The sequence below is a fragment of the Dromaius novaehollandiae genome, chromosome 1, assembly GCF_036370855.1.
Source record: "Dromaius novaehollandiae isolate bDroNov1 chromosome 1, bDroNov1.hap1, whole genome shotgun sequence".
NCBI classification, from domain to species: Eukaryota; Metazoa; Chordata; class Aves; order Casuariiformes; family Dromaiidae; genus Dromaius; species Dromaius novaehollandiae.
In genome coordinates this window covers 37,517,033-37,541,373 of record NC_088098.1, presented here as the reverse complement: position 1 = coordinate 37,541,373, position 24,341 = coordinate 37,517,033, and the positions used below count along the sequence as shown (strand labels likewise).

Here is a 24,341-nt window from a genome sequence, read left to right as displayed (position 1 = left end):
AAAAAGCTTTGTCAGCACAGTGTTGACGTACAGCACTCATGGCTCTAGGATGTTCTCCCCAGGACATTCAGTTAACTCCATGAAAGGAAAGCCCAAACTCTTTCCTCCAGGAAACCTCTTACCATTTCTTCAGGAGACCTCTTATCATCATGGTGGCAAGCAGCTACATATATACCCTGCCATGACTGAAACAAACGATGCAGTCTGCTCCCAGATTGCCAAGGATGGAGTGGCTGCCTCCTCCACATTCCCATCATTTCCATTGTCTTTCTCTGATTTCCCACCGTACTCCCAATTTCATTTTTCTCTCTTTTACTCTATATGCCACTTCACTGCTCTCTTCTTGGCCTGACACTGAGACTTCCCAGTCTATCTCAAAGAAAACTGAAATCCAGACAGCTCTGGACACAAACGTTTCCTTTTCTAAGTCAGTAAGTTGAATTCATTCATTTAGAAAGTGGCACTTCAGCATTTCCAAACAGAAGTGGTTTAGAGTATTTTTTTCTCCCAAGTATTTTGACATGTTGGTATTTCTTCTTAACTGTAGAAGAAAAAGACACCCAAATACTGGCTTTTACTTTAGGATAGCAAATTAATTTCCTGAGCAGTTGCATAGATACTTCTGTGATATCTATTTAGTTATAGCTGTATATTTTTGTGTACAGGTAAGATATAAAAGATTGCCTATGTTTTGCTTTAACTTAGATCCTCTTAACTTAGATCTTCAGATTAGTTCTTCTCCCTTTACCTCTATCCTCTGAAGAATGCTTCAGACGATATCATAAAAGATATATCTCTTCTCTGAAAAATGCTTCAGAAGACATTAAAAATGGTAAGGATTAGCAAGGATAGGAACCTTGACTTGACCTCTAGCTTTCCATCACGTTAATTTGTGGAATGACACTTGTGTAACTCCTTTGACCAAATTTAGGCAACTTTGATCTAGATAGACTGTAGGTAGGAGAGGAGCATTCACTTCTCATCCTAAAACATCTTCTGTTAAAAGTAAGATGGACTGATGGACTGTGGAAAGAAGGACTATAGCCTGGAAGCACCTCTTTGTATCGATAGTATAGATATCCGAGTATGCTGTAGATGTCTAGCTAGGTGAGTCAAATCTTCAACCCTCCTGTACCTTTTTATCTCTGTTAAAATTCAGAATCTTGAAGAGAGTCCAATAAATTTGATTTGTGCGTCTGCATTCAAATACACTCACTTGAAGAGCTGTGTGACTGACCCCAGCCTTCCAAACATCCTCTGAAATAATGTGTTTCACCTCCAGCTTGCAGAATTCTTTTCAGACTACTCTCTGAGACAACACCGAAACATGTGTCCTCTGCACAGTGGAAACTCTTTGAGACACTTCCCTCCCACAAAAATAGATCCTGGAAACTGCCCCTTCCAGTCTCAGAATGTCTTCCAGATCCCCAGAAAACAAGTACACCAGCTGAAAAAAAACCTCCAAGAATATCACAGAATCATCAGAAGCAGCCCCAATACATAATAGCATATACAATGAATCATACATTGAGCACATCCAGAGATATTCTGAGCCAGGAATGTTTTCATTGATTTTTTATGTTGAGGAATCCTCCAAGTGAGCTAGACAACAACAAGCAGAAGCAAGACGACATCCTCACTATACTCATAAGTTTAGTCTCTAAATTTTTAATGAGATGCAGCAAGTGAGTGACTGAGTGAAAAAGAAATGAGGAAGGACAAGGATAATGACAATAGATCATAGTGGCATTGATTAGCTACACAGGAAACTAACGACTCAGATCACTGTGAAAGGTTAATCTTTAATTTCTATATAACAACCACCCCAAAATCATTGCTCAAACTGGCCATTCTTACTTTGTTGATTTCTTGTAAGCATTGTGGTAGGAGTAGTTAGCTATCCTAGAAGTGGTTTCATGGACTTGTTCCGCCACAGCAAGTAAAAGGCAATGAGGAAGCAACTCTGCAGATAATGTGAGAGAAAGTGATATTCTGAACTTTCAAGGCAGAAGTGAAGGGAAGGAGGCATGCATGTACAATCTAATGAGATGAGATGAGATAAGATGAGGTGATCTCATCTTGAAATTTGAGAGTTAAAATGATCAACTCTCCCTGAAGTCAATGGGAATCTCATTATTAACTTCAAGGAGAGTTCAGTCAAGCCCTAAAGCACAAGAGCAGAGCAGGTCATTAAGGCAGACTGTGAAACTGCAAAGAGGTTTTGAAGTATTCCTCAAGTGTTAACATTAAGAAGTATGGCCACTGCAATGCTTCTGCCAAGGAAGGCAGCACCTGTATGCTCTGACTAAAGTGTGTTTTCCAGGTACGAAATATGCCCTGGTCTCAGGCACATTTCTAAACCAGTGCCAGCATTATCTCATCGGAGCAGTGTAAAAAATGTTAGAATCTGATAGGCTGCAAACAATCAGGGTGAAGAAACACATACCTTGTACCACTAGAACGCTGGGATACTCAGATTTCCCCTGACTGTATTCACCATTCACTTCTGGTCCTGTTGGCCGCTAAGCTCTACGTGAATACTATCTTTTAGTGACTTAGAAAAAAAAAGGGAAAATGCAGGCACACACAGGACTGAATGAATCAGAATTCATTCCCCTTTCCAGTTACACTTCTGCTGGAAGGAAATCTCTATATCCTTTTTACACTACAAGAAGGGGTCAGTTCTCAGTTCTCCCTCTACAGTCCATGTGTCATAGGGACACATGTCAAGGGGGTGAACAGTTCCTTATTTGCCCCTCCTTAGAATCATTTTATTCAAGTGTCCCCATTTCTTTCCTCATCAACTTCAATTCCAGTCCAAAACTGTCAGCTGATGTAACAATGAAATAGAGAAATATCTTATAACATGTCTATGGTGGGCTTCTTTTATTGTAGGTGATAAAAGAGCACTGGTATCCAGCCCTAGCTGTTCTCAGGCAGTAGCTAGCATGAACATGTCAGAAATGAGGAGGGAGAAAACAAGTGGCAATCAGAATAATGCAGTTTGAAGGTCCAGTATCTATTTATCTAGTAGGGATAACAAATACTTTGACAGATGATTAAGGAGACTCTTTAAAGACCGCAAACATTTCTTAGCCCTGGTTCAGACTACAGATCAGAATTACAAAATGTCAGAATTCTAAATATTTTGCATTTACAAAGTCAAACTCATCAGATGTTTTGCTATAAAAGTATTACATTTAACTTTCACCAATCAATAGAGAACTGCATTCATCAATAATTTGACACGTGTTACTAAATATAAAATATTTGCTACTTAGGTACACATTTCTTTGTAAAAGCTTTCCATTATACTATCTAGCTTCTGTGAAAATTATTAATCTTCCTGCTTGGTGTGTATCCTTCCTTCCTCCTCCCTCCCTTCCCAACTCTCCTGTTTGCAATTCATTTCAAGTAGCTAAGATTGGGTTCAGAGCAGCTAAACAATTATCTAGGATCAATTCCAAAGAAACATTTGAGGAAAATACAAGTATGCTTTATGAGATTCCACTGGGAGGAAAGTTTATTTTTACCTGATTTGTTAGACACCCATATAATTGCCTCTGATGAGATGTGGCTCGTGTTTCCTACTGCAATTGTTAATGGAATCTGCCACAAGTAGCTGCAAGACAAAGGAGGGGGAATCTAAGAACAAAAATACTGAACTGATTCTTCTCACAGCAATCAGGGATCATGTCAAAGAAATCAAAACACAATTTCAGTAGCAGTGTAAAGATGTGGATTCTAACATTTTACTTTGATTTTGAAACGCATTTGGTATTAGTAATAAAACAACGAAGAAGTCATTCATCTTAAAAAAATACTAAATTATATTTTACAATTTTCACACACTATCATCACATGAGGCCTTTTTTTGCAAGGCTTTCCTAATTTAACAAAAGAGGAAATAATGATTTCCCATAGAAAGAAGAACACTTATCACATTCAATCAGGGAAAGAGAACCTCCAAGTAAAAACATACTTTGGTTTATAAGGACTGCAAAGTTAAAAAAAAATGCTATCCTTTTAGCAACATCTTAAAAAGCTATGATGGCCTTTCATAACTGCTTGTTTATAAAATAAAATGAATGTGATGGATTCTCTACTTCTTTGCACCATTTGTGATCACTTATATGTGTGCAAACTGGGCATAACATGCTACACATGAATTTGGAGATAAGCTGGTGCAATCAGACCCCAGCTTCCTTAATAGAGTATCACGAATTGCTTCTCATTTGGGATAAACGTTATAAATCACATAAGATTTTTATAACCTTTTATCTCAATAAACATAAATTACTGTATGTCTTTTGCGGAAGAAGGAAAGGATGGATTCCTGCATGTCCTCATCATTGTCTCTATTCCTAAAATCCCCAAAACATCATCATCTGAACATCTAATGAAAGAACCGACATTTCCCTCACAGGCCTGCGATGTCATTTTGTATACCGGTCTGAAAGCACTGAATAATGGTACAAGGGGTCCCTTTATCTAGGGAGTACTGTGAAATAAGCAAGGCAGCATGGCATGAGAATGGACCCTAACTCAGGTATCACTGCGCACTATCACGTAGGTCGGCTTAGCATTCAAAGATATCAAATAACTATATCGTTTTAGATTGATTCAGTTAAAATGGTGTGAGTATGAGGGTGGGCAAGTTTCGATACCTACATCAGCTCTTCTTCTGCCAGTAAACAGCATTACAGAGTCAGCGTGTGGTACCAAAAAGCAGCCATTCCTGTAGGTTTGCTCATTTCTGCTTATTCAGAAACTTGCTCTACTGAACTTCAAACACTACCTAAATGTGTCATAATAACAATCAGTGTATTGTGACCTGCTGGGTTCCGCCTGGGAACACATCTCTAGCACCGCTCTGGAAATCACATGTATCATGCAACAGGCCACTACATTCCCTCTATGGGTACTCAGTGAGAAATGATATATTACTACAGTAATTTCTGTCCTCTGCTACTCTCAGATTTCATCAACAAGACAAGGATTATTTCCTTTTTTTGCTCTATTATTTCAAAGGCCAGATCTAGCAAATACTTCAACACATGAGTAACTTTGCACACCTTACATAGGGTCCCAAGAGCATCCCCACTCCTGGAGGTCTGGCTGCTGGGGCTCAGGGCCAGCACAGAGCTGGCACAGCTGAGGCCCATCCCTCCGGTGACTGTGGGGAGAGGCTCCTGGCAGCACTGTTGGGAGGCCGCAGCCAGGGCTGACCCCCAGCCCAGGGGAGCTGCTTTCACCTGAGTCTCTAGTGGTTGGTCCCCACCAACAGTGCCGGCGGCATCACAGCTGTGCCCCTGCCCAGCCACAGACCCACTGAGCCCAGCCCCAATCCCCACCCCAACCTGCGGGTGACTGCCTGGCCTGGCCTCAGCCCAGCCCCATGGCTCTGCCTGGCCATCGTGGGGCTTTGTCTGACCCCAGTTACTCTCACCAGGCCTGATTCGGACCCCAACTTGCTATCTCACATTCCTGGCTTTACTTCATCACCATGGACTTGTCTGGGGTCTGGACTCCCAGTTGACCCTGACTACCACCCCAGGGCCTACCCTGCTCGTCTCGCTCAGGCACTGTGGGGGGCCTCTACTGGGGAGGTCCCTGCCCTTGCTATCACGGCCTTGCTCCTGACTCCGCATCCTTTTGGGAGCAGCCAGCCCTTACTGCACTCTGACAATTGACTTCTCATTTGCATATGAGTTTGCAGCACTCAGAAGAGAACCATGTGTGCTGGGAAACAATTTTCCATACAGCAGTGATTCAGTAGAGAGGTGGAGATATTTGCAAAACTGTACGGCTGAAAGAGCAATGAGTGACACTAGAAGGAAAACATGGCATTTAGTGGCATACGGAAGAAGAAAAATGTCCCATTTGATTTTTGGTTGCCTGAATATTGGTCTCATCACACACACTGGGAAAATTAATAGAACCACTCATGCACCACAGACACACTCTGTATGAGTACATGCTCTGGCAGACACGTTTTAGATAATCCAGCTGTGTCATCTGAACATGCTAAGGACTTCATCAGTCTGCCCTTCCCTTGTGCTGGAGGTTACCACTCTCTATAGCATAGTCAGCAGAAAAGGATGTCCACTGATGCTTTAGTTTCTCCAGTTCCCAGTCTGGTGTCTTCATGCAAACTTATCTTCATTGTCGACTTAACTAATGTTCTGAACTGTGAACTGGAGTAATGAGGTGAAAACATGCACTCTGTTCTGCTGATTCTGTTACAGTGGCAGTAATTTCCAGGTTCAACAGATACAGACAGTCAGGAGTTGTTGCAGATTCACTGGAGAACATTCAGTACTCTCTAAAATACCTTATACCTTACCAGACACCTACCAATCTGTAAGCATCTTCCAATTTCTGTGTAACATACCATCTTTAGAAATACACTCAGTTCTAGATACTTTGCTCTCCTATATGGGAAAGACACTGGCCAACCCTGATCAAGAAAAACAAGGCAAAATTCAGCACAAAGCTAGTACATTATTTGTAAGAGCAGGGACTTTGGTATATGAAAAAAAAATGAAAGAACTATATTTGCTTTATAGTTTTATGACTCTTGAGATCAACTCCTACCGAAAAGGATTTATACAGCAAAATAAAATGACTGATAGATGTGTAATTAGTTGATTTAAACATATATATACACAAACACAAATATACATGTGTATAAACATAGAGATAGATACTTCTTATTTTGAGAAAGAACTTTGTAAAACGATACTCTGTATATTGTAATATCTGTATAGAGAAATATTTTATACCTTGTTTTTATTTTATTATAGTAAATATTAAACTTTTACTTAGAAGTACAAGAAAACATTGCCATATACGAATATCAGCAAATGTCTAGAATAAGGTTTTTCATTTTACCAATATATTTCAATTTTCACAACAGCTTCAAGCTTTTGTTAAAAAGCTTTTGTTAACTATGAACAGTGTTGAGGAACAGAGGGTTACGACTTCTCTGGAAGAAACACTCTTTGAGTAGGAACCCAAATTTTTTCTTGTATGGCACCGTTCCCTTGCTTTGCTTGTCTCACAAGCATTCTGCTTGAGGAGCAAAAACATGTTGCACTCTCTGATTCTTCCCAATCCTGCAGGTATTGAGCTTCATGTTTGCAGAGATGTCTCCCATTAGGGTAACGAGTCACACAAACTACTCATCTTCACAAAAAGTGTAGATTTAGTTGGGAGAATTAGTATTGGTAGATTTAACTTGAATATATACCTCCCCAAGATTGGAGCCCTCTTAATCTTCTCAGAACTCTCCAGAACCTCCAAATCTCATCTCCTTGTTTACCAGGCGAAACAGATTTCCTTGTAATGGGACCTCTCCAGAAACTTGTTTTTTCTACTTGTACTGCTGCTCCTTTCTGTATGTTTCTCTGCTTTCTCCTTCCAGTCCTCTTCATTTTAGTGAAATTTTTACCCCTATTGCAGCAGAAGCCTTAGCTTATTTTTTTACTATTGTCCTTATGTGGCAGCGATGCATCTGTCTCATCTTTCAAGAATATTATTTGGGATGACTTCTCCTACACACCATCTCTGAGTGATCTCTACAGACTGTGCTCTCTAGATGTGAATAGGAAGAGGCAAAGTTTTTTGTCTCCTCTTCTATTGCACTCTGCTGTTTAAAACAGAAAACAGGAAAAGGATTTGGTCCCCTTTTTCCCTCCTGCTTTGTCTGGGAGTAATGCACACCAACTCATTTATTCTTTTATATGTTGGGAGCACCACTAGTGTACTCTCCGTACACTATCTGGCTGGGGATAAAAAGAATACTGTTCCATCTGGCTATGTGCTGCCTGCTCTGACAAACCAATTCCAGTAAAAATATGAATCTAGTCTTGAAGGCCCAGGGATAAGACAGCAGGACTTAACCTTTTTGGTCCTCCTACCCCTCAGAACATGTCTGCAGAAACAGGACGGTTTTTAAGGTAGCTCAGCCCCCAGGGTGAAACAGTATAATAGCTATCAGACTGTGTGTCCAATTCACCTATGATGCTGCAGAGCTTCAGAAGGACCTGCACATCATGTCCCTCTGGATATGAAGTTGATCATCAGACAGGGAATTCAACTCAGATCATTTTAGTGTGGGGAATCTCAGAGCTATTTGTGGAATTTAAAGAACCACTTCTGAGGATGAGGAAGAGAGACATTTAAAATTGTGCTGGACATGGTAAATATGAACTGCACTGTACATAATACTGCTCAGTCATAGACATCTTGAAGACATGCAGGAAAGGAAGATGTTGTTAAAAGGTCATATAAATAAGCCTTTACTGTTGGTTTGCTAGCGAGAAATTGTTAACTTAAAATAGTTAAATTTAGGTTGCCAGGATAACATTAAAGGGAACACATTGGCGTGTGCTTTTTTGTTTTTTTGTAGCATCACAACAATGCATAATACCAAAATGCATTAGTATCTCCATTCAGCTTATAGAGTAATTCAGAGGGACTTGTTTGATATAGTAATACAATTTTGCAGTTGCTGAGGTGCATGTAATATCAGAAGCTAGCTAATTATGCCCTGCTTGGATTATATAGACTTTCTTTGTCTTGAGCATTATATTATGACTACATAGCCAGTATTAGTGTACTTTATCTCACTCAGAAAATGATCATATTTATGATGAGTACTTGCTTATCTCTTGACTTTCAACAAATAAGAACTGAGATCCCTTGGTGGGCAAATTCATAGACCATAAATTATTAAGCAAACATGCTGCTTCACACTTCTCTCTGTGATGAATAGCAATGTTATGAATAGCATTGGATTTTCAGTGGAACAATTAGATGGCTTCTTTGAAAAGAGCTACACAAAGCCAAAAAAGGGCAGTATTTTATTTCCTCTGCTGACGAAACAAAGACCTTAGGTCATTAAAAAAGAAAAGGTAAGGTTCCCGGAGTTTCAGATTTTGCACACCTCTTCAATTACTTTTTCACATTAATGAATTTTTTTGCTGAGGTGTTTTCAAGATTCACCTTTCCAGCAACCATAACATGCCAAGCTTCCACCCATTGTCTTTAGTGAACACTGCAGTTTTCCACTGACCCTTCTCCTTTCTCTCCTGGAATCAAAACTGATCAAGGAAGTTCACTTATTGCTAGTTATTACATACAGTACAATGAAGATACCTGCTCAGTACTCAGAAGCATGGTATCCTTGTCTGCATTATAAAGAGCATACAAGTAAACACACATAATCACATGTAAACACATCTATACCTAAAGTACTGCATTAAAACTTAGCTAACCTACCTTTTGAATGGGAGAGAAAATGAACAACCACATCCCTCTCTACATCCTTGTCAGACATCCTTGTCAGACCGTCTCTGGGTCCCATCTCTTTGTTTTTCAAAGACCTACTACATTCCTTTCAAGATGAGAAAGCCAGATATGTCCTCAGTTTTGAATGCAGATCTATCACAGATTAAGAATGGCATAATTCTTTTCTACACTATTTGTACTTTTTATATACTTCTTTCCTAATAATTCCCAGTGTTCTATTTACTTTCTCGACTGCGTTTGCATACTGAGCTGATGTTTTCCAAAATTACCTACCACAACTCCTTGATCTCTTTCCTGAGAGATAATAGTTGCTGCAGAACCCTTTACTTAGCATCTAAGCTAACTTAGCTGTTTTTCCCCAAGTGCATCATCTTTGCACCTATCAACATTAAGCTTCATCTGTCATTTTATCACCATGTTAACCAAAGTTGAGAGATCCTTCTGTAAATCTTGGTAATTAACTTTTGTTTTTACTACCCTCACAGAACTCTGTCACCTCGCTCTCAATGCCCTTTATCAGATCACTGAGTAGCACCAATTTTAGCATTGATTCCTCAAGGATTTAACGGGTGATCACCCTCCACTGAGAAATCTAACCATTTGATTTCTTACTCTGTGTTTATATTCCTTAACTGAGATCTTCTCTATTATCCCAGTCCGGATTACTTTTTTTAAGAATCTTTAGCAAGAGAGCTGGACCTCCAAAAGCACGGTTAAAATGACAAGAGACTACATATGTTTAGATATAGAAGACATCTATTAATAATCTATGATTACTTTACTTAACAAGGAAAACAAAGTAGGAGAATTATGACAAGACAGAAGAACAGAACAATGTACAGACTTCAGGAAAAAAACTGCTATTTTTTAGCATGTCTAACAATAGAAGAATAAGGGACAAAATTAAAATGATATGCACAAAAGGAAACTATATGATCTTCTTTTTAAAAGAACATAAGCAGCATAGTTATTTTAAAGAGTAGTGACAATCATAACAAATAAATTCAAATCATAGACTGTTTTAAACTGGAAAGGAACTTAAGAGATCCAATCTTCTGCTCAAAAGCACTAACAGTACAGGAAAGCATGGTTTCAGTGTATCTGGAAGATGAGATCGGAGGAGGATACATAGGCTGTATTTTCAACAGCATTATACGAAGTTAGTAAGATCCAATTCTTCACATGTGGCAAAAGATCTGCCACCTTCTTTCTTTCCTGATCTCTCCTAGTGCAAAACATCTAAAGAATAAGTTTCAAAAGAGCTGTATGGATCTTCAAACAGATTCTATGCTCAGAAACGAAATTCTGAGTTGTCCGAAGTATTCTGGGTTGGAAAAACAGAAATAATTTATCTTACATCAGCTGGCACTGATAAAATCTCAGTCATCATCTTTCTGTGCCTCAGTTTCTCTGGGATAAAGTCAGTTGTGCAAACACTGATGATTAGTGTCAGATGAGCTGCCATGGGATACTTGAGACATCTGCCAGGAGCTGTTAAGACATGACACAGCATCCATGGAAGTTCCTGCCCATGTAGTGGCAGCAGAAGGTCAAGCAAGATACCCAAGGGCACCTCCAATGGTGCTAGCCACCTCTGTGAAAGCAACTCCATTTGTTCAATGTTGATAACAATACCTACCATAATTAGTTGGCAATTTCCCAAGGAAACTTTTTCATTTTTAACTGAAAAAGGCAAATGCTCGAAACCAAACCTTTCATGAGAAAGAGAAGGTTTCAGCATAGATTTTCAACTATAATGCTTAAGATAGATATTGCTGAAACATTTTATAACTATATTTTAAATAAAAGCTTCCAGTTTCCTGATTCAAATAGTTTTTTGCTTAAAATACAAGTTAATTAAAGGGAGAATTTAAAATGTGTGAAACTGAAATGAAAGGTACTGAAATTACTGAATTGAAATGAATGTTCTAAACCAATCTTTCCCCAATCTTTGCTTTGATTTTTGTCCTGATTCAGTACAGGTTAATGTTTTGATATGTTGAAAATTTCTGTGGGATGGGAATCCATTTCTTGCTCAACTATAACACTTACTAATCTTTGTAAAGCATTTTGAGAATATAGCAATCTAAGACTTACTTCATATCACTGAAAGATATGATTAAAGCACAGCAATAAAGTGAGGCATAAAAATAAGTAAAGACTAAAAGGGATAAAAAGAAAACACAAAAGTAAAACGCAGTGATTAGGACTTCTGCTACCTTGTTTTAACTACTAGCTCTTAATATCCAAAATGCCAACTCTGCCTCTTCAGTTAAAAATAAAAATCTCATATGTGCAGAGTGGTGGGAGCTGAGAAACAGTGAGCAAGGAAGGGCTCCTTGGCATTAGTTCCCCATTCTAGCCTCTGCAGATGGAGAATGCTCAGATTTTATTTTTACAAAGCTGTATGCTCGGGTAAGCAGTGCTGAGTCTGAGGAGCAGACAACTTCTCACTGTGGCTGCCCTTGAGAACCGTCATGATTTCTTGATTACATTATGATGCTGATAGGGTCATTTCTTATAGAGGGAATACCTTGCTATGAGCAGTTTCCATGAACTCACACTGTGGGGATTTTGAGACAAAAGAACAGAAAAGCAAAGTAATGCACATACGTGAGCTCTTCAAAAGCAAGTAAGTCTTACAAAACTTATAAATGAAAACTAAGAATTCAAAGTTTGTATCTTTATTCCAGTTGCATAGTTGGCTGATCTGCAGAGACATATTCAGTGGCCAGTAAAAGAAGAATTTAGCTGAACAGTTGCAAAAATTTCTGACTTACGGATTAAAAATCTTAAAGCCTATTATAAAATACAGGGCGCAGAAAGTCGATAACTTGCGAACTAACTAGTGTGATATTTGGACATTGAAACAGTAGAGCAAAAAGAGAGTAGAGATCTCTCACTTCTCCTCCTTGCCAAAATTATTGCAATCTCTGTTAGTAAGGTAAAAGACTTTAGTTTTTAGCCAATTCTGAAGACTAGAATAATGGCAAGTTCAAAGATAAACTGTTTATGGGAAACCTGAAATAATATTCAACTGTTCTACAATGTTGCAAGCCTTGTTGCTGTGATACCTGGAGGTTTGTATTCCTAGGCTGAGACCACAAGCACATGAAGTAGAACTTTTCAGCAGTAGCAGGGTAAAATTTTGCAACCCACACTTTATCTAGAGAGCGAGCTTTGGGAAAGGCAATTTAAAAGCACCATAGATATTTTCCCGGGTTACTAATTAGCACACTATCTCATTCAATAAAGGGTATTTCAGGTTCCAGGGGAAGCTCACGCTAATATCACAGGAAATCACATATTTTTATTAAGTGTGATTCTACAGAGTGTTAGTTCTGTTTAATGGATAAGGAGCAGAGGACATATTTGTGTTGTGAATATCATTCTCACAAGAGTGAAGAACAAAGAGATTTCATTAGATTTAATATGTTCCAGTCAAATGATTGTAGGCTGTGCCCAGAGGCACAACACAGCAGAGAAAGATTTTATTCCCACTCACCCAAGTATTACACCTCCTACACAAGCCAGAGTGTCAAGGGTTTCCAAGTGCTCTGTCAGCATAGATGACAGCAGACAAGAAGGAAAAAAATTCACTAACTTTGTAGGAAAGACAAACACAGGATAAAAAATGGATAAAGGAGAACAAATGGAAAGTACTGAGACCAACCGAGGATAGGTTGGGATGTATTCACTGGTCACCTAAATACATCCAATATGACCTTAATCCCTTGTTTCTAGATTGAAAACAAGACGTTTAATGCAAGGAACGATGAAAAACAGGTAAAAAATACTGGCAAGGTAACCAATTAAGTTGGATTCCTCTACAACTGACATGAAAAAGCAGACAACAAATACAGTAGACTTTTTATTCCAATAGGAAGTTGCCATCAGCCAACTTGAATGCAGAAAGAACAGTACTGACGCTTTATTAACTGGAGAAGGCCTGCCACTGTCTGAATCAGGCGAGACTTTCACAATTCCAATGACTGGCCAATTTCTTTCTTCAACTCTCTCTTCAGGGAGGCAACAAGGGGAGCAGGACCTAACAAGTGGGCCATACCCCATTAATATCAAGAGTTTGATGGACTTGAGCAAAATGAGGAAAACATGTTGTGCTAACATGGGGATTCTGGAGTTCAAGATGTTCTGCTCCCACACAAGACTAACGAATCTGGCAAATAGAAAAAATTAAATTTAGGCAAAAAGAGGGACAGAGACAGAGTTAAATCAGAGGCATTAATAACAGTGACTAACATGATCAACTAGACATAGACTGCAAGTATTTGTGGAGATGTTTACTCCAAGATTATCCTGGACTACGCTGGGCAGAGACATTTCCAACCTCTTGCAAAAGCAAGTGAAGAATTTGGATTTAGGAGGACTCTGTGAATTAAAGACTGTGTTATATTATAGTCTTTAGGGAGCTCAGACCGACTGAAAGACAGACCGTAGTTTTTTCATCCACAAGTTCAGAGACAATGGAGTTAGGGTACCATTTTGTATGCATGCAGTATTGTCAAAGAAGATAGCACAACTGCAACCAGCGCACATTACTTGGGAATAAATGGTCATTATTTCACCATCTAAACCTGAATGCATCAAAAACTAAGTGACATTTTTATTAATAGTTTCTTCTTTCTTATTGATGCCTCACCTATGGAGAAATTAAACTTTTTTGGCTGGGGAAACCTACAAACTAAACAACCAAAAAGCTTTCAGCTCTTGACAGTTTGCTGCAAAGGCAGCAGGTTACTGGACAAAGGAAGGGGCTTATGTGTATTTTTGAGAGTCAATCAAATGGACACCATGTACATAAAGTCCTTGCAATGATCAGATGATACATGGTGCAGCCTGCCGAGCTCTCTAGACTTTTTTAAGCTCTGATCCAAACTCAGGGAACATGAAAAAGTGACTTTTGGTCAGGACTTTCAGGAACTGACTGTTTCCTTGAGAATGTTGTTGAAGTTAGAAAGCATGAAACCACCATTATGGTGTGAGAAAACAGGACTTTTATTTTTCTTCAGGATATCAGTATAATTAATTAAAAGCCTCACAGAGTCATCTGCGTTATCCCCATAGCCCCATAGCCTCATGACAGTTTGAGAGTTTGTCTGACAACAGACAGTTAAGTAAGTAATGGCTCAGTACCAAAGCCAAAGGCCAGAACCAGCAAAATTTGACAAAGGATGATAGGCAGCTTCCTCTGATATATTTATAGGACACAAGAAAACGCAAGCACAGCAGCTTCTGATGCATTTACAGCATCCAAATAACCTCTGGTGGATCTGAATGGGCTCCAGCAACCTTTGAGCTCTGAAGCATTACAAATCTCAGTTTTTGGAGAATTCTGCAAGTTTTCAGTTTTAACAGATGCGGACTTAGTAGATGCCTCTCAGATCAACAGCAATCAGTTTTAAAAACTATCTTGTCTATTAAAGGAGAAATTCCTAAAGGACTGATTTATCTGACATTCATTCATCTACTTTCTCTGAGCTTTTCAAAGGTTCTCATTAGAGATATAGCAGGATTCACCTAATATATATTTCTGAGAGAAGCAAAACTTCAGGCTTTGGAAGGTCTTTAGAATTGTGAGCCTACTGCCATTTTGCATATGAACTATACTTAGCTACATAACTGGAGAAAACCACAGATGATCAGTATAGTTTGGAGAAATATTTAGAATTGCATGACAGGGTGAATAGGAAGTTTCTATTCTGGTGCTGAAAGATGCTAACACTTCTGATGGTAAGCCTCTTCATTAGCAGTTCTGCCTAAATACAGCTGCTTATTTTCTCGCTACTGATTTTATATGTTCTTCTGTTATGTATGATTTCGTTTAGTAAGTTCATGTTAAAAGAGGTAATCAGATTGGTACATTCCAAAATAAGGCCTGATTGTTGTTTCTACGAGAACTATTTCTAGGATAGATCATGGACTGTTTTTTTTCTGTATCAGGATCTAAACACAAAGATATGGAGGGAAAAGGATTTTCAGTGCCAGCACAGTATCGTGGGCAGCAGAGAAGAGAGGGCTATATATTTTGTACAGGCATTGACACAGTAACTAATTTACAGCCAGTGATTAACATGTTTAATAGTAATCTATCAGAGATGAAGATTTTGTGGTTTTCCTTTACTCCACCATAGTGCTAGTTCTCTTGGATTTTACAAGAATCTTTGGACTAATTTTTAGCAATATCTGAATACTCGAGCTGAAATAGGGAAAACAGTTTATCTTCTTCATGTGGAACAGCTGAACCCTGTCCTTGTCAGAAAATACATTAATTAGGAGAGACATGCTACCTCTTTGTATTTAAGTGCTGTCTACCTCCCCCAAAATGCTCTCAGCTAAATTTCCAGAGAGGGGGTTTATTTTTGTTTTGTTTTCAGCTAGTATGATGCAATAATGTAATTATGTAACAGAAAGTGCCCTCTTTGCCAGCTGAAGGCATACTACCAAGTTCCTGCAAAGAACTCTTTCTTCAACATGCTCAGACAATGAGAGTGGTCGTTTCTAATCTGTAAGAGCACTCAGGTTCTTAAGGAATTTTTTTGAAAATCTTAATACTATTGAACTGCAGTAGTGACTGTCTGGTGCATCCACCTCTGAAAACACAGTTTCTATCACACAGTGATGGCTGCTCACTTGTGAACCTTATGGGCCCTGTAGACAGTCTTCAGAAAGCAGCTCTTGTTGACAGTATCGTGTTCCTCTTGCCCTGCTTTTCTAAAATCTTTATTTGGAACCTGCAGATTTCAAAAATCTTCATGGTCAGACCCACAAACGACTGACATTTTAACTTCTACAGATGCCAGAGGATGATTCACTCACCTCCAGAAAGGAAGGAAAACATGCTTGTTTTGTATAGTTTCTTTGTGACAGAGCTGCTGTTTAGCCTGAAACTTTAGTACAAGTATTCAGTTACTAAGAATTATCGAAAAAATAAGTTCTGTGAATTGGCAACCAGTTCCTTTGATATCAAAAGGACTATTCACTTTTCAGACAAAAGAGACAGGTAGTGTAATGTATATTTGACTCTCAGTTTATGGTTAATGCTGTGAAGTTTCCACTCAAAAACAAGGATGGAGAAGGACAGCATGTGTGCTGCATTTTCAGTTTGTTTGGATGCTCTGCAGAGTTGTCTGCCAAATATAATCCCTTACCAATGCAATGAAACCACTAAGTCCCAGTCCAGAGTAAAGATTTCAGTAGCGCAGCAGGAGCACTATTATGAAAAAAATCTGTGCACATCACTGGACTGCAGGACTGTCCTGTGATGACTGCATGCCCATTCTATTAGAAAAAAGCAGTATGTCTTTGGCCATCCCATATAAGACTCCCCCTCCTTTAACCTGATTTCTTTTTTAAGGGTAGACTCAAGGTAATTTAAATTAATTCTTTTAAATTAAATGACCTGATTTGAAAAGAAAAAAAATCATTGTATAAATCTGACTACTAAACCTTCTACCCAATACAAGATTCTGTGCAATTTTAGCTTACTATTACAAACAAAAATAAATTATAAATGAGGCGTTTATAAATATTTTGGGGCTCTTCAAAACTGACTCATTTCAATGTCAGTGCTAGCAGAGTATCTTACTGAATTCAGAAACATGTTGTGGGCAAAGAACAAACACTACAAATTCTTTCTCAGTACATGTCTTTTTTCCCTACCTACCTTTTCTTTTTTACACTTAAATACAAAAGTGAATACTTCGTTTTCAAAAGTGACAAGCAATTCTGGGTGCTGAGTCAGAGACTGGTAGAAAGAAGCTGGTTATAAGCAGTGTCAAGTGTCTATTCCAACAGCTGCCTCGTTATTCTCCAATAACGCCCTTTCATGTCTCAGGCATTGTGTGTTCTGTCTTGCACCAGTGTAAAACGACCTTGCAGGATTGCACACATGGCGCTGATCTTGCAGTCCCCTGCCTCCATGAGTACTTTACCCATGAGCATAGTCCCTTGACTACGGAGTGCAGACCTGAGATTTCTTTGAGCTAAATTAGCCAGGAGTGGAGCAACGTGTTATGGCCTGAGGAGGGACTGGTACTCCCTGTGACCCCACTAGTCAGACGTAGGAATAAGGAAGCACTTTAGCTATGCCTACAACTCTCCAATACATTCTCAGAAACTTACAGCAACACATTTTGCAGTGTGTTCCACTATTCAGTTTTGTTTTTTCCTCAGAATATTACGGGTTTAAGTAAGATGAAAATATAATTCCTATAGTTTCTACTTTGTCAGCGAATTTCCCTAAGAGTCCCCCACTACAATATCTTCTCTATAAAGTTTGAGATTCTACTACCGACCCTGAAGGCTCAAAAGGACATAAGGAGAAAAAAATCTATTATTAGCAACTTAAGTCTGCAAAAGGAGGAAGAATGTATAAGTAATTTCATCTTCTGATCTACAATTTCTATTACAAAGCCAACAAAACATGACATTTATCCACCTTCATCCCTCCCATCACCTCTGTCTCTGCCAAATGTTTGTTCTTTCCGCAGTCCTGCTCTTCACTTTCATTTAGGCCCCCATCTTGACCAGTCTCTCCATTTCCCTGGTTCTCCTCATTTGCCTATTACAGCTACACAATTTTAATGCTCATGTCTGCACCCTACCACACTCCATTCCCTTCTCCTCTTGCATGTTAGGCAGCTCCCCACTGTCACTGTCACCCTGATTCTCCACTTAGCCTCCCCATCTCACTCAAAATCAAAACATACTGCTGTTCTCAAATACATGTTCCTTCCCTCACCATGAATAAATTTAATTATGTGAGTTCATTAACTGGTTTTGGTATGCAGCAAATTCCAAGAGTTAATACAAGCAAATAACATGAGGAAAAAGACACAGTCTACCGTGATAGTAAAATACAGCAGCAGCTTTTCACTGTCAGCCTAACTCCTGTCAGGATATGAGACCACTGCCACCACACAGAAAGCAATGGCATTATACACTAATGTTATCTTCTTTAGCCTTCTGCACATTATAAGACTGAAAGTTACCAATATCCTGTGCACCAGAGCATCCTGGAAGTTTGCCTAGTGAGAAGCATCTCTCACAAATAGAAGCTGTGAAATGATTTGGGAAATAAAGTGTTAAAACTGGTATTTCTGAGATCTCTGCTAGCAGCAGAGAGATATCTCTTGCTGGAGAGATATCAGCACAGAAATGTGCAGGAACAAATTTTAAGAGCACTTCCTATTCTGATTTGATAATAATACAACAATCAGAAAAGCCTCAAAAAAAAGACGAGACAAAAGACTGAGCATTCTTCAGCGGCTTTCACAGCAAAAGACATCCTATTGTATCAGGCAGAGTGTGGGGTGCAAGGATTGGGCTAGTAGCATCACCAGCCAACAGCAAAGGCAATCCACCTGCACGTGCCTGAGGCAGGCAGAGTTCCTGCAGGTCATTCCAAGCAGCAGCTCTTCTGTCTGCTAATTCAAAGGAGAAGCACCCTGCACAGCACTGTCTTACACCATACAGCTGAAGTTAAGGATTGCCCCTTTATATACTGGAGGACAAAATGTATTGGTCTTATAGAGCCATCTTCTACTGAACATCAGTGTACAAGAAAAGAAAAGGTACTCCCCACACATTCTCGGTCTTCTTCAAGAACAAATATTTTCAAGTTGCTAGTTGACCAGCAAAGAACCTGCTTAAATCAATGTCTGGCTTTGTTCATAGATAGCTCTGCTCTTCACTAAGGACTCTTGATTTTTTCGTCTTATTCTTGCTAATTCCTTTTCTTCTGTGTCTCATACACTAGTACCTTCCTTTCTTAAAGCCCACTCCCTTCATCTTTGTTATAGCTGATAAAGTTAGAGATGGTCAGGTCAGTCAAGATGAACCAGGGTACTCCTGAACCATCTACTCCCTAGGTGACAACACAAAAGTTGTTTCTAGTAGAAATGCTGATACAAACTTAATCATTCAGGTATAGTAAAGACGAAAGACATAACAAGAAAACAGTTCTAAGCTTCACTCAAAGGACATGAGAAAATAGAAGATTACATGTTTTTCCCCAAGATAGGGAGGTCTGTCTACCGCAGGCAAAAAATTTGGTGAATTAATACTGCATTTTTCTGTTTACATTTTGTTAGCCCTTCTTCCTCAACTAAAAGAAACTAAAAGACACTTCTCAGCACTCCTCTTGTGCTCCTAACATTTTATGTTTAACCAGTCCCTCAGCCGGTAAGTGGACAGAGTAAGTTCCCCATCTCTGCTCAGGTGATAACACCATACAAATAAATAAGAATACATGTGGCGATATCCAAACGTGGCTATACTTTTACTATTCAAATAATTATCAGCAAAGAAACAAGCACAGCCCTTTTTTGAGCAAAGCCTGAATAAATGAGCTTTGTGTAGGGAATTCAAAGAGAACTGAAGGGAAATAAATTCTGCTGGTAATCATTCAGCTTGAAGTGGAGTGACTGCAGAGCAGCTCTGCCACCAGCTGTACAGCCTTTCAGCTGTAGTGATTACTACATGGTGTTAGACTCATGAATCTGTATAGCTCTAGCTTTGCTGGTCATATCCCTGTCTTGCACTATTTCACTAAATTTTCCCTAGTCCAACCACACAGAGAAAGGCACCATGGCTACCACACTACAGCATGTACAAATACACTGTCTATCTCCCAATTTACGCCCTTCCCCTTTTTCTTTTTCCTTACAGCTAGCTGTCTTCAATGCCTAGCAAGACATTGCCTTGAAGATATTATCATGAACTAGTATACCTTAGCTAAGGAAACTGTATGTATAATAAAAATACTATACAAGTGAAAAAATATTGCCTCAGCAACATGAACTTCATTATTTCGATAATATTAGAAAAGTTATTTATTTTTGAAGAGATGGGTTCTATATATTTTTAAAAGGCAAAACTTCCATAGCCCGAAAACTTTCGTCTGTTCTTCCATATAATATATAAATGGTTTATGGATTTCATCACAACTGATTAGTTTATTTTCTATACCATAGATTATTTTTCATAAAAAGTTTTGTCAAATCTGTGACCCATTCTTGTAATGATGGATGAGTCTGGTGCCTTAAAATCATGATTTTCTCAGTTGGTAGGGAAACCCACTGAACCCTGTCAGATGGAATATCATCTCATCTCCTGTAGCCTTATGTTGTAAGAGCATAATCCATCCTCAGACAGGTACACATGAGTCTAGTGCACATGAATGGAACTAAAGGATTGTACTCGGGAGAAGACTACAAATAATACAATATGTGATAGGAGTTACAAACTTTTACTTGCATAATCTCAATTTGCTACTGAAACATTACCCCAATCACAGGCTTAGGGATTTGAATGGAACAGCAGTGATTCTGTCCTTTCTGAGGAATGGAATTCCTAGAAAAGGGTCTGTCATTGCTAGTTTTGTTCTCTCGTAAAATGAGAGGTGTGGACAATGTAAACGGGTGAGTGTCAAGTAAAATCCATGTTCAATTTGCATAGAAGTGAGACTGTATACATTCTATAATTTTATACCAAATGTTAGAGCCTAGAATGCCATACAATCAATGCACACAAATAAATCACTATGTATATCTGTGGCCCTTGAAACACAGTTTACTACATTTTATTTAGAGAGAGAGAGGCCAATGTTATACAAGATGGGAGAAACAACTGTATGTATTTGTTCTCTTCTGCAGAAAAATTAAAGACACTTACATTAATGGATTAGGCAGAACTAGGAGTAAAACCCTGTCAAAGGTATCAACAATTATCACTTTTACCATTTGCCACATAGAAAAATCTGCTTGTTGCTTATATATTCCTCTATATGATTTTAGAGAAAAATTAAATGTACTACTTTTCATATTTCATTTCTAACAGTTAATTGCTGCATAAATATGTACCATAAAGAGAAGCACAGACATTCTATAAAACTAAAATGGTTATAAAATATTCAGTTGCCTCTTTATTTACATTTCTTATACAGATACATCTGAAAGACCTGTTCTAAATTGTGTCTTCCTAAAGGAAAGCAAAGTTAAATTTGCCTAGAGAGGGCCTGAACCAGAAGTTTTAACTTCCCATCACTTCGAAGGTAATAGAACTGACATTTATTGTTGTGTCATGCTGAACTAAAGCCCCACCTCTGGATAACTAAAGACTATTCAGTAGATGTATGCTTTAAGAACCATCCCTTGAGTCTTCTAGTGCATATTGTGTTGTCTGTTTAGATGATAAATTCCTGGAAAGGCTTGGACCAGCATGTTTTTCTGTGTTTTGTGCAGCTCTATTATTTACAATGTTTAAAATGATAATCATGATTAATCCGTAGATAAACTATCCTAAGGAAGCCAATATTGCTTGCCCTGCAAGAGCAGTGCCTCAAATGTGGCATAAATACAATTCATTCCCCACTATTTACAGTACCTATTACGGTTCCCCAGGGAGCCATGCATCCAAGGCCTAATTCATGGGTCACTCAGGAGAGATGAGCACTGACTTTATTGGACTGTGAATTAGGCCACTGATACACAACACCCCTAAGCCTGCAGCCTAATGTTATATATGCCTCTGTGCTGCCCACAGTATCTACCTATGCTATCAGGCCCCACTGAACCAGTCAGTAAACCCTTGCAACTTCCTGACCAAAATGATCTGCAGAATCAACCAGAGTGCTACACTTCTCAATAGGACTCAACATCCATTAATGCTTTTTTTAAATTCTAATTAATGCTCCCATGTGTACTTGTAGAAAAAGCTAGCCCCATATGCCATGCCATGCAAACTCTGGATCATGTAATATTGAAAACCAACATGGAGTAAAGTACCACAAATTATCAAATGGTATCACATTAATGCAATTTTCCCTGTCTACTGCTTTCATAAGAATCCACCATTGAGACAATGGTGACTTTTTCATAACAAAAAAAAAATCTAAATCACATAACATTTCTGACACAAATATTAAACTTACTTTCAGGATGTCAATCTTGTTTTTATACTGAATTTGATGATATAAAAGAACTTTTGACAATGCAAAGGCATTGTTTCAATCAGCGCACTGTAATGCTCTGGATACTAATTTATAACCAAGCCATAAGACTTCAAAATAATCTGGGAGATTATCTTTGAAAGGTGAATGGCATAGGCAAGTGTCATCTTTTGCTAAATATATATGGCTCCTGTTCTTTGGAATTTTTACTTACGCAACATGATTTTCAAATATTTTTAATGGGAATGTGTCAAACTAGCTCTATCATTTAACTGTCTGGTGTAAGCATTCCATCTGTAAAGCCTTCCCTGAGTAATGAGCTTCCTCCCCATTTGTGCTTAAAAGGACATGCAAGCACAGAGGAAAACTAATCTGAAGGGAGACAAGAAGGGGAAAGAAGCTTGCCAAAGGAGATGTACATAATACACATTGTACTGTCTATTTAGACAGTAAACTCTTGGCAGGGCCAAAGCTGTTATCTTTTCCCATGCTCTGTACAGCTCCATTGGTTATTTCCAGTGTTTAGAAATTATAATTGTGAAAAAGTCTGTAGATAAAATCTCCTAAGAAATTCAACACAACTTGTCCTGCTGTAGCAGGACAATAGCCTTCCATGTATCTCAAGATATGGACTCAGTTCTGAATTAATGTCACATATGAAAATAAAATTATTAGGAGTCTAATTCTCACCCCTAAGATTCCACCTGACAAAATACTACATACTCAATAGTCTTTACTCATGAATTATAGAGTAGCATAGTTATTAAAATAGATACTGAGTACGTGACAGATCTACCTAAGAAAGTTTACACAATAGTTACAGGCTTAATATAACTGTTTAAGCAATCAAAAAACTAATAAAAACTGTTTATACATCTATATCTATGTGTGTATGTATATATGTATGGTTTTACATAGAGAGATAATAAAAAACTAATAAAAATAATAAAAAACTTTTTCTGAGTAGTCAAATCCACTCACATTATATGTGGGCATATACATTGACACAAAAGGAATTTTCAAGTGCGCAAAGGCGAACTGCTCTCATGTTGCACTTAAATATGACTCATGAACACTTCTAACAGTTCGCATTCACTTGTTTTATCTCTTATTTACAAAGGAACTCATTTCAGCCCAGAACTTAAACACATGCTTAATACCCAGCTAGGCTGTTCTAATACATCCAAGAAAACAACAATTTACTGAGTGTCATGTTTGAGCTCTGTAATATTCACATTCTAAAAAAAGATAACAAAGTTATAAACATCATTTACCACTAAATGTAACTGTATTTCCATTTTTTAGACATTCCTCAACAGGAATATTCTATAAGCTCCTGACAGGTCAAGAAAATTTGATATTCAATTTTACCTTTTAATGGTTTATATCTATTGGACAGACACTAAGGTTCAGAATGTGCCTTGTTTCCTGTTGAACAAGAAAGGTGAGCACAGAAGCCTCTACAGCTAAACTGTAATTCTCTACAATCAGCGCTATACCCTTGGCCCTACAACATGACCTCAAAGCTGCTTTACATAATAAGATAAGAATTCCCAAGCATCGTCCAGCAATGTCAGCTTGTCTCTGGGATGAAGGAAGTGTGTGGAATCAGCTGGCAGCATGAAGAAGACAATCTAGGAAGCGGGTAAAAGATATGGGCCTGCTGATTTCAGCCAATATAACAGTCTCTACGGGACCAGTTTAACTGGCTTTAAAACTGCAATAACTGGAACTCCTTGCCTTGTACAGGGCTCCAGTTCAGCTCTTGACTGCTTCCCAGGTCAAACCAAGTATATATCTGACACAGCTATATCTGCCAAGCTCCTACTTAAATATGAACATGGAAGTGTCTGGTCTAAGGAATTACTTAAAAAAAAAAAAAAGCATCAGATCTTCCAACCATGTTCCAGCTTACTTCATGGAGTGTGACAAAAACAGAAGAAAAGGAAAGGAAACAGATGCATGACATAAGACTGCATAAAAGCCAGAGAGATGCAAATAGGCACATTAAAAGCTTTATCTTGCTGTTCTATTATTCTAATGATTTTGTTCAACT

At 38.4% G+C, this 24,341-nt stretch overlaps 1 protein-coding gene across 1 annotated transcript in view; it reads right to left on the bottom strand.

Moving 5' to 3' along the window:
• Positions 1-24,341, bottom strand: part of TRHDE (thyrotropin releasing hormone degrading enzyme) — a 226,147-nt gene that overhangs the window by 53,707 nt on the left and 148,099 nt on the right. The window contains exon 10 of the mRNA XM_026100355.2: positions 3,534-3,622. Coding sequence (XP_025956140.2) covers positions 3,534-3,622 — 89 coding nt within the window. The remainder of the gene's footprint in view (positions 1-3,533; positions 3,623-24,341) is intronic.